Source organism: Crotalus tigris, unplaced genomic scaffold (assembly GCF_016545835.1).
Source record: "Crotalus tigris isolate CLP2741 ecotype Arizona unplaced genomic scaffold, ASM1654583v1 scf7180000024472.5447098, whole genome shotgun sequence".
NCBI classification, from domain to species: Eukaryota; Metazoa; Chordata; class Lepidosauria; order Squamata; family Viperidae; genus Crotalus; species Crotalus tigris.
The window spans coordinates 3,273,944-3,289,750 of record NW_024100643.1 but is presented as its reverse complement, the minus strand read 5'-3'; the positions used below and the strand labels follow the sequence as shown (position 1 = coordinate 3,289,750).

Sequence of the window (15,807 nt, the reverse complement as noted above, 5' to 3'; positions counted from 1 at the left end):
AGCTGCTTTAGTAAATTTAATATTTCAGTCCCGGGATATGGGATTTCTGTTAGGGGCCACAATAGAGGCTATTAATAGTTGTCATTGTTCCCAGTCAGTATACTCATGGAGCTTGTAGTCCAACAAAACAAAAGAGCATCTGGTTGGAAAAGGTCGTTATTTGTTAATTAGTGAGCTATTACAGGCTGTGGATAAAATCCTGGAAGAGCTTCACATTCCATTTCTAAGTCATTCAGTGATTTGAGGTTTCTAACATTCATCTCAAACATAGGCTTAGATTTAGACAACTGATCAGAGGTTATGGACAATTAAGAGTCAGATCCTTCAATTATCCTGAAAAATAAGGACAATTTAGGAGAGAAAAACAGTATGTTCAAAACTGAGAATTGCAGAGAAATTAGCAAATAAGTAACAAAAATCTCTAATTCTCTGGATGCTGCAATGAGGAAAAGTTGAGCTTTTGCATCTCCAAATAAACAGAATATATTTCAGAATATATTTTGTGTGAAAGCAGATTAGTATAAATGGACAACCTCTTCCTCAACTAAAGTTGCAGAGCTTGGCTTTTGTCTCCTGTTCTCCTTGTCTCCTTGTAAACTTGAAGAGAATCTGGTATCAAGGATAGGATGAGGAATATAAAAGGAACACAGAAACAAAAAGCAGACAGAGAGGGCAAATGGTGAGAAAGAGATGGCTTTTGAGGGGGCTGGCCTGTCACCTGAAGAAATGAAGCATGCTCACAACAGCCTGGAACATTCAAAGCACACTTTGAAAGTAAATTCACAATAGGACAGTGACAGCAAAACACCTTATATATAATGGGGGGACAAAGTATTACAGGTAGTCCTTGATTTACAACCACAATAGAGCCTAATATTTCCATTGCTAAGCAAAGCAGTTGTTAAGTAAGTTTTGCCCCATTTTACAATCTTTCTTGCCCCAATCATTACGTAAATCATGTAGTTGTTAAGCAAATCTGATTTCCTCATTGACTATGCTTGTTGTAAGCCAGTTGGGAAGATCAAAATGGTGATCACCTGGCCCCAGGACAGTGCAACTGTCATAAATACATGCCAATTGCCAAGCAGCCAAATTTTGATCACATGACCATGGGGATATTGCAACAACTCTCTGTGAAAACTGGTCATTAGTCACTTTTTTCAGTGCCATTGTAATATTGAACAGTCACCAAACAAATGTCTATGGAGATTCTCAGTCATCCAGGTCATGGTTGTCCCAAAGGTGCTTTTTCAAGAGGCAACTGGACTTTCTTGTTTTTCTTTGAAGACATTTCGCTTCTCATCCAAGAAGCTTCTTTAGCTCTGACTGGATGGTGGGGAATGGAAGGATTTACATTCCTTGCTGACAGCTGATCATTTGCATTCTTTTAGAGCATGAGTATCAAACATCACGTGACGTGTTGTGACGTATCGTGACTTTTTTGCCATTGCCAGCAATGGGGTGGGTGCGGTTTTGCTATGATGCATCCGGCCCATGGGCTGGCAGTTTAACACCCGTTTTAGAGAATCATTGAGGCTACTTGTCCTCAGGGTCACTGGAGTAGTGCAAATGGGTATGGAGCCTTTTTGGAACTGCTGAAAAGATTGTAATGTGGAGCTGTGCTGTAGAATGTTTTCTGCCCTGTGTTCCTTCACTGTTTAACACAGGTGCAAGCTGCTAGGGATTAGTCTGTGTTGTCTGCATCTCAAACTAAAGTGCAAATTGTTCCTGTAGTCTGCAATTTTTCTGGAAATCTGTTCATGCACTCTTCAAAGGATTACTTCCATTCCCCACCATCCAGTCAGAGATGAAGAAACTTCTGGATGAGAAGCAAAATATCTTTTTTAAAAAAGCAAGAAAGTCCAGTTGCCTCTTGAAAAAGCACCTTTGGGACACCAAACAGATGGTTCTAAATCAACTACCTGTACAGATTACAAACATCTTGAAGAAGTGGGATAGTTTACACAATGGGAAAAATAGGATTTATTAGGCATAGCTAACAACAAAGTCAAGATAGAAAAGTACTGTTGTCAAGGAATAATTAAGTACATGGAATTATACAATCCTATAAACTTTGTGATGAGGCATGTGCAACAGTATCCTTCCCCAGACTGGCACTCTCCAAATGTGTTGGCCCATGATTCCCAAAATTCCCAACACTGAGAGGTTTGGGTTTTAAGATCCCAAAATATCTGGAAAACTCTAAGTTCAAGAAGACTCATAAGTCACCATGGTTGTGTCTCCACAATGTGCTAAACTATTAGCTGAACCATACTTTATTAAATTATCCCATCTGCTGGAGTTCACAAAATACAAAACCATAAACCAACCATATTAGTTGGATTCACACAATACACTGACTGAACCATAATTAACCAACCACATTTAATCTCTCATATTAGAAAAACTAATACTTTCTCAAAATTCTTGAAGGCTACTGCTGCAGTCCATTTCTTTACTTGCTGAAGTAAAAAGACTTAACTTGGGAGAGAAATATCTTTCTTTTGCCAGCAAGTGTGTAATTTTTACATATGTGTATTTATTACAATATTAAAGTGCCTATTTTCTGGCTTTCATCTGGTGGTTCCGAAAGCGTGCAGCATTTTATCATTATAGTTCTGAACATCCTTCCTCGGCTGACGTCCACCAGTGTAGTTACAGTCCTCGCACGGAAGGACTGTAGTCCGGTGCCTCTAGACAGCAAAAGGTTGGGGGAGGTGGATTGAAGATGTCACAAGGGCTTTGGCGAAGATTTCTCTCTTTAGCCTCCGTTCCCTTTTTAGGATTTTAGTATCAGACAAATAAAGTGGAAGAAACCTTCTACCTTTCAAGTCAAACAGCACATTTGTCAGAGCGATGAGAGAATTGAAGAAAATTATCAACCCAGGCGAACTTCCTGCTTGTCGCATGCTGATGACGTACTAAAGAGGGACGGGGTTAGTCATTTGGTCAATTGCCTCCAGTGCTGCCTTCGTCCTCGAACAGTTCCGATCCGAAGGCTGCGTTCTCCTTCTCCCTCCCCCGTGCAAAGATGCACCGCCGGGGCGTGGGGGCCGGCGCCATCGCCAAAAAAAAGTTGGCAGAGGTGAGGTCCTTTCCCTTCAGACGAGTGAAGTTCCTCTTTCCTCTCCCGCTCTTACCTATCCTATCCTTTCCCGAAGAAAAGGGTTTCACTTCCTAGCGAAAAGTGCTGGGAGTTTTCTGGTTTCCGCCTCTGGGATGTCGTGTATCCAAGTGGTGAGGGGGCCTGGGTCGGGGTTGAAGGGGACTAGAGAATAGGGGGGGGGGGAGATACTTTGCACATGCCCAGAGGTATATTCCTCTTCAGTAATGATTGTGATAGAAATTAACTCGTGGAATTTCTTATTTTTTATTTTTTTTCTTTTCTTATTCAGTTCTAGTGCTAATCAGCTTCTTTTCTGCTCCGGAAAGTTAGTCCACTTTGCATTCTTTCTTTAATTCATCTCTGAAAAATGATTACATCGCATTTTCCTCTATTATCCATACTTTAGAAGGACTGATATTCTGTCAGATTTATTTATCAAATGTATATGCTGCTCACCTCATGGTTTACAACATAAAAATATGAATATAAAAACAGATTAAAATTACAAATAATTAAAACTAGAAAGCAGAAGGTGGTGATGACTTCTCTGTTATTACAGTAGCCACCTCCAGCCAATAGCTTATCCTTCAAGACCCCATGCCATTTGGTATAGGCAAGTTTTAAGATATTTCCTGAAGGTCAGAAGGATGGGAGAGATGTCATCTCCTGCAGCAAGATGTTCCCAAGAGCAGGGCCATGCAAAAAAAGGCTCTTCTGTATCCCACCAGCCACAAGTCCTTGGTTGATGCGGTCCACAGTAGGCCTCTTCTGCCAGCATGAGAAGGGTAGGAGGGCATACTTAGCTTTGCCTTGCAGAAAGGAAAGTTAACAAAGCCTTATATAAATATTTATGGAAAATGATATTCTCATTAGTAGAAAAATATAAGCCTTCAGTATCAAAATATGTCATGGAAAAAATCTATGTGATCACTAAAAGTCAGTATGAATAGCACAATCATAATATGACAAAAATTATCAGCAATAATATTAAAATTAATGATTTCTTTTCTTAGGCCAAATATAAGGAACGTGGGACAGTTTTGGCTGAAGACCAGTTAGCCCAGGTGAGATAAGAAAATGTCTACATTTGTTTTTTGAATTGGAAAGATATCTGTAGCTCTAATCCCAGGCATTAAGCTTCTATAAAAAATGTATATATACTTTATGGAACTCGATTACAAAAATATCAGCAGGTTGGAGAAAAGACTAGAAAGGTTCTATGTAGAAAATGTGTGATAGTAATATTTAAACACCTGCAAACTTCCTATAAATCTTTTTCAGTAGATTGTTTCTTGGGATAGAGGATTCATTGAATTAAAGCATTATTTTGAAAACTGATATTTGAATTGGAGAATATATTCTGCAATGTGTTATCTTGTGTGGAAGGTTATTTAAAAGATTCTGTAGTAATATTTCCAAACCAGCTAATTTTGTTACTCTATTATCTTTTCCAAATACATTTACAGATGTCTAAGCAGCTGGAGACATTTAAAAGTAACCTAGAAGAGTTTGCTAGTAAACACAAACAAGAAATCCGCAAAAATCCTGAGTTCAGAGTCCAGTTCCAAAATATGTGTGCAACAATTGGTGTTGATCCACTAGCCTGTAAGCAATGGGGAAGGAGTGGAAATCTTTGATGGGGGAACCATAGCTCCTCAGTTGATGTTGAATACAACTAGCATTTCTCGGTTAGCTGCAGGTATTGGTAATTATATATAATTTATATCTCTGTGTTTTAGATATAAAGATGGTTTGTGTTGAGGATTATTTACAGCCAACAAAAATTAGAATAAAGAAATAGCCATGAAACTTTTTAGCAGATGGGAAATCTCTAAAATAGCGTAGTAAATAATCCACAGGTATGACTAATCTTCAAGAGTTTTTCTACCAAAATCATGCTAAGGTTTAAAGGCCTTAGAGGAGTGGGAAATCATGTAGAAATGCAGGATTATATGATAGTAAAATAGCTTCCTACCAAGGAAACTGAAAAGATATGGATGAGCAATACAAAATGGAAGGAAGAATGAAAAACATATTGTTTATTTCAGAGTTTCTCAACCTCAACAATATTGAAATGTGTGGATTTCAACTCTGGGATGGGGAATTCTGGGAGCTGAAGTCCAAATATCTCAAGTTGCTGAAGTTGAAAAGTACTGTTTTATTCCATCTTTTATCAGCTTCTATTCACTTACAAAGAATTCCTTGTCATCACTGGCAGCAAGGTGAGCTGTTCTGTCTTTGCCTGTTTCAGTAGGAAATGAAAATAAAAGAGGAAATAGATCAGCATTAGACAGCAAATAGTTTCTAAAGCATAAAGAGAGGCAGTCATAATTTCCCTCTAAGGACTAGGAGACCTTGGTAAGGGGAGGAATATCTCTGAGAAAATGCATAGCTCATTTTTTACCCTAAAATAACATAACTTTTTTTTGCAGCTGGTAAAGGATTCTGGTCAGAAATGTTGGGTGTCGGAGATTTTTACTATGAGTTAGGTGTCCAGATTATTGAAGTCTGCTTGGCTCTCAAGCACAGAAATGGAGGTGAGTGTATTTAGTAATTCACATGCAGGGCCCCACTTTCTTCTTCTGAATTTTATTGGTAAAATGCTCTACATGTAGGAGATCTTCAGCTTCCATTCCCACCTATCTCCCCCTATCAAATTAATGTGTTTCTTAGGTCTTTTTTGTTTTTCTGGAATGTTAAGGAAGAGGGAGGCCCTCATATTCTCACCCCCTTCCCCCTTAAAATTCAAATAAAAGTTCATTTTTTCTTCATCTGGTGTGGTGAGGTTGCTTCCCTTCCTTCCCAAGCCTTGGAAACTTGAGTTTCTAAATTACAACCCCTAAGCGCACTTTCATTGCCCATTTCTGTAATAATATGCTTTTGTGATTATCATAGCTTCCAACCTTTTTGGATACCTGAATGTTGTCTTACAGAAATATTAGCAATCCCGTGTTACGTATCATAACTAAGAAATTAATTCCATTAATTTAAGTACGTACAACCTAGTATAAAATCCTTACCACTTTTGCTACCAAGTAATCTATTTTTGAGACACTTAATTTGAGAGAGTAGCCTTAAAAGCTTCACACATATCTCCTATGCTGCAGCCTGTTTCACATATTCTGCTAAATCAAGATGAGTACACTATGTGCAGCCCAGTAGCTCTTTTAAAGACTCCCAGACTGGATAGCTGGGAGTTTGCAGGATTTAATCCTGTTTGCAGGATTAAAAGACAAGCTCCCATTTTTCTCCCCAAAACAATGAGAATTTTGACTGTATCTGTTTAGTGGCTTCATAACATGGCTTTATGCTCATTTTTTCTTTAAAAGAATTTCACTGCAATCCTATACACATTTATTCAAAAGCAAGTCTAACTGTGAGGGTGAAGGTTAATTCTCCGAGCTTATGGATTGGTTTCCAAACATTTATTTACCAGGCTAAGTAACATCTTCAGCGGAGTTTAGGGATATCGGTGTCAGTGTTCTTCTGTTTATAAAGACTTCAAGTGTGGGTATGTCGAGTGAAGGTCTGTGATGGGTCAGGTGTGAGTCAGCTGTGAGTTTTGTGATGGGTCTTGTGATGGAGAAGGTCAGGGTTATTGGGAGGTGAACAGGTGGGGGGGCTTGCGAGGATTGGTTGAGGGTCGGTGCTGTCTCTGGTTGGCTGTGTGGTTGATTTGGATTTTGGATTCTGATATGTTTGTAGGCTGATTGTAGCATGGCCGATGATTTGTGTGTTTCTCCAATCAAACTGGTGCTGTTTGGTGTTGGGGTGGGTAGAGATGTTTCTCCAATCAAACTGGTGCTGTTTGGTGTTGGGATTGTGGCATTTGATTGCCAGCTGGTGTTTATGGATCCTGGTTTTTAATTGACATTGATCACAGTTGTTACAGTTGATTTTTGTAGATTACAATGTTTCTTTCATCGTTCTGTATCCTGTCTTTGGTTCTGGATAATTCCTGGTGGAGTGTGGCTGTGGATTTGTGAACTGTTGCTATTCCTCAGGTTGGAGAATTTTGGCTGTCATTTCTGACACCCTTTTGTGTATGATAAGGTTAGTTTTTGCATGGTAGTTGGCTGTATGGTGTGGTGTGGTTTGAATGGTGTGTGTCAGAGTATGAAGTTTTTTGGATAGCTGTTATGGAGAAAGACATCAAGCAGTCGTTTCTCTTCTGCTTTTCTTAGTGTTGTGGTACTACAGTGTGTCCTGGCCCTTCTTTTGTGTGCGGTGGGGTGGTTGATTGCGAAGCTGAGGATCTGGTCCGTGTGTGTGGGTTTGCATTAGACGTTGGTTTCCAGTTCTCCATTGTCTAGTCTATTTATATTGATGTCCAATCCAACTGTATTCAATGGAACTTACATCTTGGTAAGCGTCTGAGATGGCAGCAAAATTGTATGCATGCCTATTAAGAAACGAGCCTCATTTAGTTAGTGAGATTTATCAGAGATTCTATATATACCAGCCTTCTTTAACCTAGTTTCCATTGAGACTACAACTCACTAAAGTTTTGACTAATAGGGGGTTATAGTCCTGATATCCACATATGGCAGCAACTTGGGGAAAATTCGTTTATACAATTACAGTCTTAATTTATAGAATCTTTGGTAGGATTCAACTTTTCTTACAATTTACCAATTGTTTCCTTTTTCTATCTAGGATTAATAATATTGGATGAACTCCATCAACAGGTGCTCAAAGGAAGAGGAAAATTTGCTCAAGATGTTAGCCAGTAAGTTTGCATTCATGGCTATAATTTCTGCAGGGGAGTGGGAGAGCTATTCGTGCCTTATTTTTCCTCTTCTGAATCCACAGAGATGATCTTATCCCAGCAGTTAAGAAGCTGAAAGTTTTAGGAAATAGCTTTGGGATTCTTCTTGTTGGTGGGACATACCTGTTAATGAAAAAAATATGCAGATTATGTTAACCATAATGATTATGGTTAACATTATTTGCCGCAACCACAGTATTTTCATTAGTGATCAAGTTTTCTTGTTGAGGTATAGTTCTAATATATTGTATAAAAATGAATATCTTGTTGTATCAGATATGCATACAGTTGTTTTTTAAACTTGGCAACTTTAAGAATGTATCTGTATCTTTAAGCTTTATTGACATAGGCAGTAAGCTATATACAAAATACCTTCTAAATAGACTGATTGGACAGATACTAGGCAGATTATAGCAGAAGAGCAGACAGGTTTCAGAAAGGAAAACAGTACTATAGATCATTGATTTACCTTACAACACCTGATTCACCAATCACTAAATAGATTGATATGCAACAATAAAAATATTTATATGCAACATTTATTGACATCATCTAATACAATAAATAGAGGGAAAGAATATCTATATTATGTGAAGACACTAAATGCAAGTATGGATAAATCACAATAGCTCCCTAATAAATCAGATTAAAACTACAAAAGGTGTCTGTCAGGATTATATATTGGACCCTGTCCTCTTTAATTTTTAAATAAACAACATTGTAGAAGAGTTTAAGAATCCTTCCTTTCTTGCCCCCTCAGTTGGAACCAGAAAGGCCCCTATATTACTATATGCAGACATGATATTCATATCAAAAACATTAATTGGAATTAAAAGAATCCTGACAAAATTTGGCACGTACTGCAGGAAAAAGTATTTACAGATAAACTATTCTAAAACCAAGGTTTTTGTCAAAAGTTCAAGAGACATGGATTTACCCTAGATCAGTGGTTCTCAACCTGTGGGTCGGGACCCCATTTGGGGTTGAATGACCATTTCACGGGGGTCGCCAAACAACGCAGTCCACCATTTTTTTCCCCCTTTTGCTTAGCTGTGCTACTCCCTTTTATTCTATTGGCTTTTGAAAGCCAATAGAATAGACTCTCTTGAATAGAGTCTAATTCTATTGGCTTTCAAAAACCAGTAGGAATTGTCCAGGCTGTCTCTGCCCTGCTGAGCCCGCCAAAAGTTCCATTCTGCAAATGGTGCTGCACCAGTTGAGTAGTCCTCGACTTACGACCGGTTGAGTAGTCCTCGACTTACGACCAGTTGGGGGGGGGGTCGCAGCATTAAAAAGGTTGAGAACCACTGCCCTAGATGGTGAGGAGACAAGTGGGAAAGGACAAGTAAGGTCATTTAAATATTTGGTTATCCAATTTACTGAAGCTGTTATCATGAAATCACATATAGCATTAACAAGAACAATAGCCACAAGATCCATGAGAGCATTTGCTCCTTCTCCTCAAAAGGAAGACGGTTAGTACAGTCTATCCTCAAGATCTTTTCTAGGAAAGCAATACAACAGTTAATATGCGGGGAGTAAAGTCTGAAGGATTTCTCAGAAAGACACCTTGAGCTGCCCCCCTTTCTTTCTCATAGCCTGTCTCTCACAGTAAGGAGTTATACAAGTTCGAAGTTCTCTGTATCTCACTGCAAATATTATTTTGCCATTGTTTCAATTTTTGAGGGTCAGCATTGGCTTCCTAACATCTTTATAGCCATAAAGGCTAGAAATTTCTCTTTTTGTGTATAGGCTTTGACACAAATACTTTGATTGTTGAGAATTCATTCTGCAATTTTCTGTGTATTTTGAGTAGGTGATTTTGAGGAATTGAAACGTATTGCCTTGGAAATAGTTGAAAATTTCTGCTATTCGTGCCTTATTTTTCCTCTTCTGATTCCACAGAGATGACCTTATCCGAGCAATTAAGAAGCTGAAAGTTTTAGGAAATGGCTTCGGGATTCTTCCTGTTGGTGGGACATACCTGATCCAGTCTGTGCCAGCTGAACTAAACATGGATCACACTGTTGTGATACAGCTTGCTGAGGTGCCTATACTAGAAAAGAATGAGAGGAGATTTATTTTGATTTAGCCAGTTGTAGAAAGTTTTTAAAATTTAACATGAAAGTAAATAAGTGCTTCTGCATGTTGAATTGGAAATTTGAACAGGAACTATAGCAGAAGAGATAAATTCAGGAATTGTATGATATAGTTTGGTGAGAGGAGAATTAATTCTCCTTTTTTGCATGCTGCAATCCTAATCTGGATTGCATCCTATATGTTTATTAAAAATATAAACAAATAAGTAAGTAGTTGGGAAACATATTTATGGAAATATAAAGATGAATGCATTTAATAATTATTCATGGATCACAATTCCTTTAATCTAACATTCATTATGCTTATTTCACAGAACTATGCACATGAGCTATGCACTTAAACCACATGCAGTTAATAAACCAATACCAAACTATCATTTCAAACTGTTTTATTACCCTAACAATTATTCAGGTCTCTGTTCATGCTAAACAAAAAACAAAGATATTGTATGTTTCATATTAGACAGCATATGAACAAAGCAATTCTTTTACCCAATCTGCACTGTTCAATCTTAGCTGTTCTTTCCCCAGGCAAATTTTAGAATTCTGTGAATTAGGCTTGAGTAAGTGCTATTTTGTATGAAACTGTTTCTTCATAATTTCATTAGGAGAAAATGTGGTAAGGAAATCTTTTCTAAAATCAATTTAAAATCAGAGATATTGGGATGTTATTTGATGTTTGGGCATTCATGCTCTGCTTTTAGTATATCTTCTCCCAAACAGCAGTCATTAAATGTATTTTATTCTCTTTTTATTTTTTATGCATTCTTTTTCTGCCTTGGCAAATTTACTGAAATCCTATTTTTTCCATTCTTAATTTCAGAAAAAGGGATATGTGACTATAAGTGAAATCAAGTCCAGTTTAAAGTGGGAAATGGAACGAGCCAAGCAAGTGCTGGTATGTCAGTAATTTGGACCTATAAAAAGAAAAAACTGCCTGAATTTGGTAGTTTAAAATTCAGATTTTTAAAAAGTTGGAAATACTGTTTTCTCCAGAGGCTGTTAATATTTACAGAATCCTCATATGGCATCTGGTTTGTTTAATTAATTAATTAATGGGACCGCTATCACACTATATTCTGTAATATTTCAGTATTTGTTCTTGAAATCTTGTTTCCAGGCAACTATCAGACCCATGCGATTTGGGGCAAGATCATTGAAATATAGGGAAAGAGGCTTTTTCAACTTTTTTTTTTTAAAAAAAAATAATATTGTTTGGGATGACTCAGTGGTATATGAAAAAAAGGACTGCTGAGTTTTCCATTGTATAATTGTATAATTATGAATTTCTCCCCATTTGGCATTTCATTCAGTCTATTGTTTCCACCTTCTCTTCCAAATAGGAGCCAGTATTCCATGGTTACTAAACATGCTCACTACTTATGACTGTTCATGCCACCATCCACTTGCTTTTGATTATTGTTTATTTCTTTGTTCTTCTTCCCCAACAAATACATTGTGGCTTTTTACAGGATCATTTGCTGAAGGAAGGGATGGCCTGGCTTGATACACAAGCTCAAGGAGAACCACAGTACTGGCTACCTGCCCTCTTTACAGAACTGTACTCTCAGGAAATCACACCAGAAGAAGCAAAGGAAGCTTTACCTTGACAATATCAAAGATGAGTAATAACTGAACATTTGCTGATTGTTAATATGGTAACATTGAACGGTAGTTATTATTCTGGATCTTAAAATATTTATAAGAAAATATCTGCTTTGCTAATATCTAATTTCAGCATGTATTTGATACTAAATGTGGATTTCTGCCAAATGAAGATTTTTATTTCATTAGCAAGTTTCTAGTTCTTGTAATGAGGATGAGATGGCAGGAGGGAATCTGTCCAAAATTGTAGCCTTTTCTTTCAGTTCTTGTAAATGTTTAGAATGAGGATTGATGTCAGATGCTAAAACTGTTTGATTTCTTTTCATTTGCTTATCCCAAGTTTGTTGAGTAATATATTGGCTGAACTGTATATATACTGAATCTCTTCACTTAAAGGGGTCTGTTTCTGTATGATGAAACAGCTGGACTTCTTTATTGCTACTGGGATTTTGGGTAAAGGACCAAACTATTATTATTATTTCCAACTTATGTATCATTGGAGGTTTGCACAATTTCATTTTTTTTTTTTTTTAAAAAAAGCAAGAGTATCTTGAAAGACAGTTTAGAAAGTCATGGGTAAAACTTAGTTCAATTTCAGCCATCAGGCAGTCAGGGTTTCTCTGACCTGAGATACTGTGTGAAAACATATCTTCACAACCATAACCATGTTGTGCCTTAGCATGTTGAAATCTGTAAACAGTATATTCTTCCATATTTGTGCAGTGCACATAAAAATTTGAAATTCATAAAGCTATGTATTAAACTTCATGTTGGGGGTATAAAATTTTATTAACCGTTTGAAAAATCATTGACTGTATTGAAGTCTTACTGATTTCCATAAATCAATAAGTTTATGTTCTGAATATAATTCATGGATATAAAAATAGACAGGATAAAACTTATTTGAGGACTTACTACTCATGACTGAAAAGTTACTTAGGCTGGTAGAAGAATTTTCTGTAGCTATATTCACAGATCATGTTGTGTGGAAGAAGAAACTGCTTCCTGTAACATCCTAAGAATCATCTACGACTTCATACAAAATACAAGGAAGAATTTATTGGGGATAATTTATGTGAAGAGTTGGACTGCTATAGATTGATGCCCTATCCAGTGGTGTTGAGGTTACGAGTAGATCAAGAGACAGCTGTTTATCTAGAAGATGCAAGCAATTGGCTAATGAATTCCCACAAAAAAGTATCAGACAAAGTCATAGTGTAGTATAGGAACTCAATCTAAGGTATGTTTTAGTTCAAGGATTTTCAGAATTTTTCAGTCTACCAGTCAATTTTTTTCCAGAATTCCCCATTAAGAGATGAAACAGTACTGATAAAACATTGGCAATAAAATGAAGAATAAACTGTTTATTTTAAATGCAAAATTAACACTTCCAATGTACAAAAAATAAAACCTGAATTTTACATGAATTTGGAAGGTTAATTTATTAATCAAGCAGATCAATGCTTTGGGCATTTTTCTTGTTATTCAAAAATGTACAAAAAGCTATTTTCTTTTAATGCACAATTATTTTGAAAGTCAGAACTTTTATTTTTCAGGTTGGACTGTTTGGTTTCCAAATGCCTTATAATTTTTCAGGATTCAGATTAGCCAGTACTTGCAGTCAACACACTAACATTTGGTTGCTTGTCTTGAAGATTATAAAAAAAACCAAAGTTGATAAAGGTCTGATGTTTCCATTCCTTACTTGAGGTTAACTTGTCTCATAAAAAGAAGCAACACCCAACAGTCCTGGAATCTGTTTAGCTTTTTTTTCTGTACCCCCTACAATTATATCAGTTTGTAACTAGTGATTGATATCTGGAAGACTATTTATTAGGCCTAATTTAAAAATACACACCTTGAGTGTTGATGGCATGGATTTCTTCCATTGTGATTGTACCTTCCTGTTGCCTTTGCAAACACAGTTCTACTAAGTTTACTCTGGAGGAAGTTGCATTCCAGAACAATTTCAGATATACATGCACTGCAGCCAAACAGTATAATCCTAAACTTCTTTACTAATTCCTGTAGAGCTCAATGGGACTTACTCCTAAGTAGCTATGTATGAGGGCAATTCAGAAATAAACCTCCGTTTGGTTATCAATGACATTCCCTTGCAGATACAGAACGTTTATTGTACACATTAGGAAACTACATTACATTACTTTTCGACATAATTGCCATTCAAAGTGAGGCACTTGACGTAACATCTTACAAGGTTTAAATTCTTTAGTAGTAGCCGCTCGGCGCCAAATCTGGGCTATGGGGGTGGTGGTCAAAAACATCCCAACAGGATTTGGCCTTCCAGACTTGGAGAAATACTACCAGACTATAGCACTAGTATGGGTAAGAGATTGGATATTATTAAAGAACAGGAGACTATTATGTCTGGAGGGCCATGACCTACAAATAGGATAGCATGCTATATTATGGGATAAGAAATATAAAATACATAAATATTTTCGAAGACACTATATTAGACAAGCTCTTATTGATATATGGACAAAAATTTGGCAACCAAATTATATCCAAGTACCTAGTTGGATCTCACCATTAGAAATATATGTACACCCAAAATTTACCCGATTAGGTAAGATCATAACATATAAAAACATTTTAGATGAAAGAGGGGAATTTAAATCCAGAAAAACCCTCCAGGATGAAGGGATAGAATTAGAATGGTGGGCATACCTGCAACTGCAGGTGAGATATTGGAAAGATAAAAAAGAGTTAGGTATTAAATTAGAACCAATAGAATTGGATAAAATAACATTGGGATCAGAGGATAAAATGATTAAAAAATTATACCACTATTTGTTAGATCAGGCAATGTATGAGGAACAAGTAAAAGTGACTGTTAAAATGGAGCAAGGAGTTTGGTCTTAATTTTGATCTGCACATCTGGCAAGAACTATGGGCAAGAAACAAGAAGCTTATTTTGGCCACCTCTTACAAAGAAAACCTCTACAAAATGTTCTATAGATGGCATCTCCCACCCATAAGATTAGCTAAAATGTGTTCCAATGTCTCCTCTAAATATTGGAAATGTAATCTGACAATTGGAACATACTATCATATATGGTGCTCGTGATTTTTGGAATAGGATCAAAGAATGGTTGGAAGAAATATTAGAGCAGTGGTTCTCAACCTTTTTAATGCCGCGACTCCAACCGGTCGTAAGTTGAGGACTACTCAACCGGTCGGAAGTCGAGGACTATTCAACTAGTGCAGCACCGTTTGCAGAATGGGACTTTTGGCGGGCTCAGCAGGGCAGAGACAGCCTGGACAATTCCTATTGGCTTTTGAAAGCCAATAGAATTAGACTCTATTCAAGAGAGTCTATTCTATTGGCTTTCAAAAGCCAATAGAATAAAAGGGAGTAGCACAGCTAAGGGGAAAAAAATGGCGGACTGCGTTGTTTGGCGACCCCCGTGAAATGGTCGTTTGACCCCAAATGGGGTCCCGACCCACAGGTTGAGAACCACTGTATTAGAGCGAGTGGTAGAGCCAAAACCAGAACTTTTCCTATTAGTTATAACCACACAAAAGTACGACAAAGGCGTACTTTATTTAATGTTACACATTCTAACGGCTTCCAGACTGGTTTTTGCTCAAAATTAGAGGAATAAAGGAATTCCAATGGAAGAAGAGATCCTGTATAAAATCCTTTCATGTGCTGAGATGGACAGGCTTACAATGATTATGAAGGACAAGACAGAACTCGAATAACTTAGAAATCTGGGACAAATTTTACCGTTGGTATGAATTAAGGAGAACTGCTCGGATCTCAAGTTAATGATAGGATTGAAATATATATATAACTGTACATATAATTGTATATTTAATTGTATTACATAGAAAAGATGAGGCTTATATAGAGGTTAAGAATGATGTATTAAGTTTTTGTACCACGAGAAACAAACTTGTTAGGAATACTTACTCTGGAATGTCACGCTTGTCCATTTTTGTTTTAATTGTATTATAAATAAAAAACTTTTTAATAAACAAAAAACAAATCCCAACAGAACTGCTTCAAAAGTTCTTTGGTGCGTCTAGCAGTGTGCGGGCAAGCATTATCATGAACCAACATACCGGAAGTGGTGCCATAGAAAATCCCGCCAAATGTGAAGAGGCTACTAGTGAAGTTCATGACCATCAATTCAGTAATGAATTGTGTAATGTTACGAAAACTCACACGAGCCATCCACAAGTGTTAGGGCATGCTGACT

General features: G+C 37.0%; 1 protein-coding gene across 3 annotated transcripts; it reads left to right on the top strand.

The window, feature by feature from the left end:
* The first annotated feature begins 2,921 nt into the window (after positions 1 to 2,921).
* On the top strand, positions 2,922 to 13,005 carry SNF8 (SNF8 subunit of ESCRT-II). Of its 3 annotated transcripts, XM_039333185.1 has the most exons (8): positions 2,922 to 3,085; positions 4,120 to 4,170; positions 4,573 to 4,711; positions 5,539 to 5,643; positions 7,763 to 7,835; positions 9,780 to 9,921; positions 10,797 to 10,871; positions 11,446 to 13,005. In XM_039333185.1, the coding sequence occupies exons 1-8, from the start codon at positions 3,032 to 3,034 to the stop codon at positions 11,581 to 11,583; spliced, it is 777 nt and encodes a 258-aa protein (XP_039189119.1). In that variant the 5' UTR covers positions 2,922 to 3,031; the 3' UTR covers positions 11,584 to 13,005. The 3 variants fall into 3 exon arrangements, with proteins under 3 accessions (XP_039189119.1, XP_039189122.1, XP_039189120.1); XM_039333188.1 differs by lacking the exons at positions 2,922 to 3,085; positions 4,120 to 4,170 and having other exon boundaries at positions 4,692 to 4,805; XM_039333186.1 differs by lacking the exons at positions 2,922 to 3,085; positions 4,120 to 4,170; positions 4,573 to 4,711 and adding an exon at positions 4,832 to 5,328.
* The last annotated feature ends 2,802 nt before the right edge of the window (positions 13,006 to 15,807 follow it).

What these genes read in the sequence shown, in the direction of transcription:
- SNF8 (XM_039333185.1), top strand. Translation starts at nt 3,032, where the DNA reads ATGCACCGCCGGGGCGTGGGGGCCGGCGCCATCGCCAAAAAAAAGTTG. An exon ending in CCAAAAAAAAGTTGGCAGAG is followed by an intron (nt 3,086 to 4,119) that starts GTGAGGTCCTTT and finishes TTCTTTTCTTAG; the next exon opens with GCCAAATATAAGGAACGTGG. An exon ending in AACGAGCCAAGCAAGTGCTG is followed by an intron (nt 10,872 to 11,445) that starts GTATGTCAGTAA and finishes GGCTTTTTACAG; the next exon opens with GATCATTTGCTGAAGGAAGG.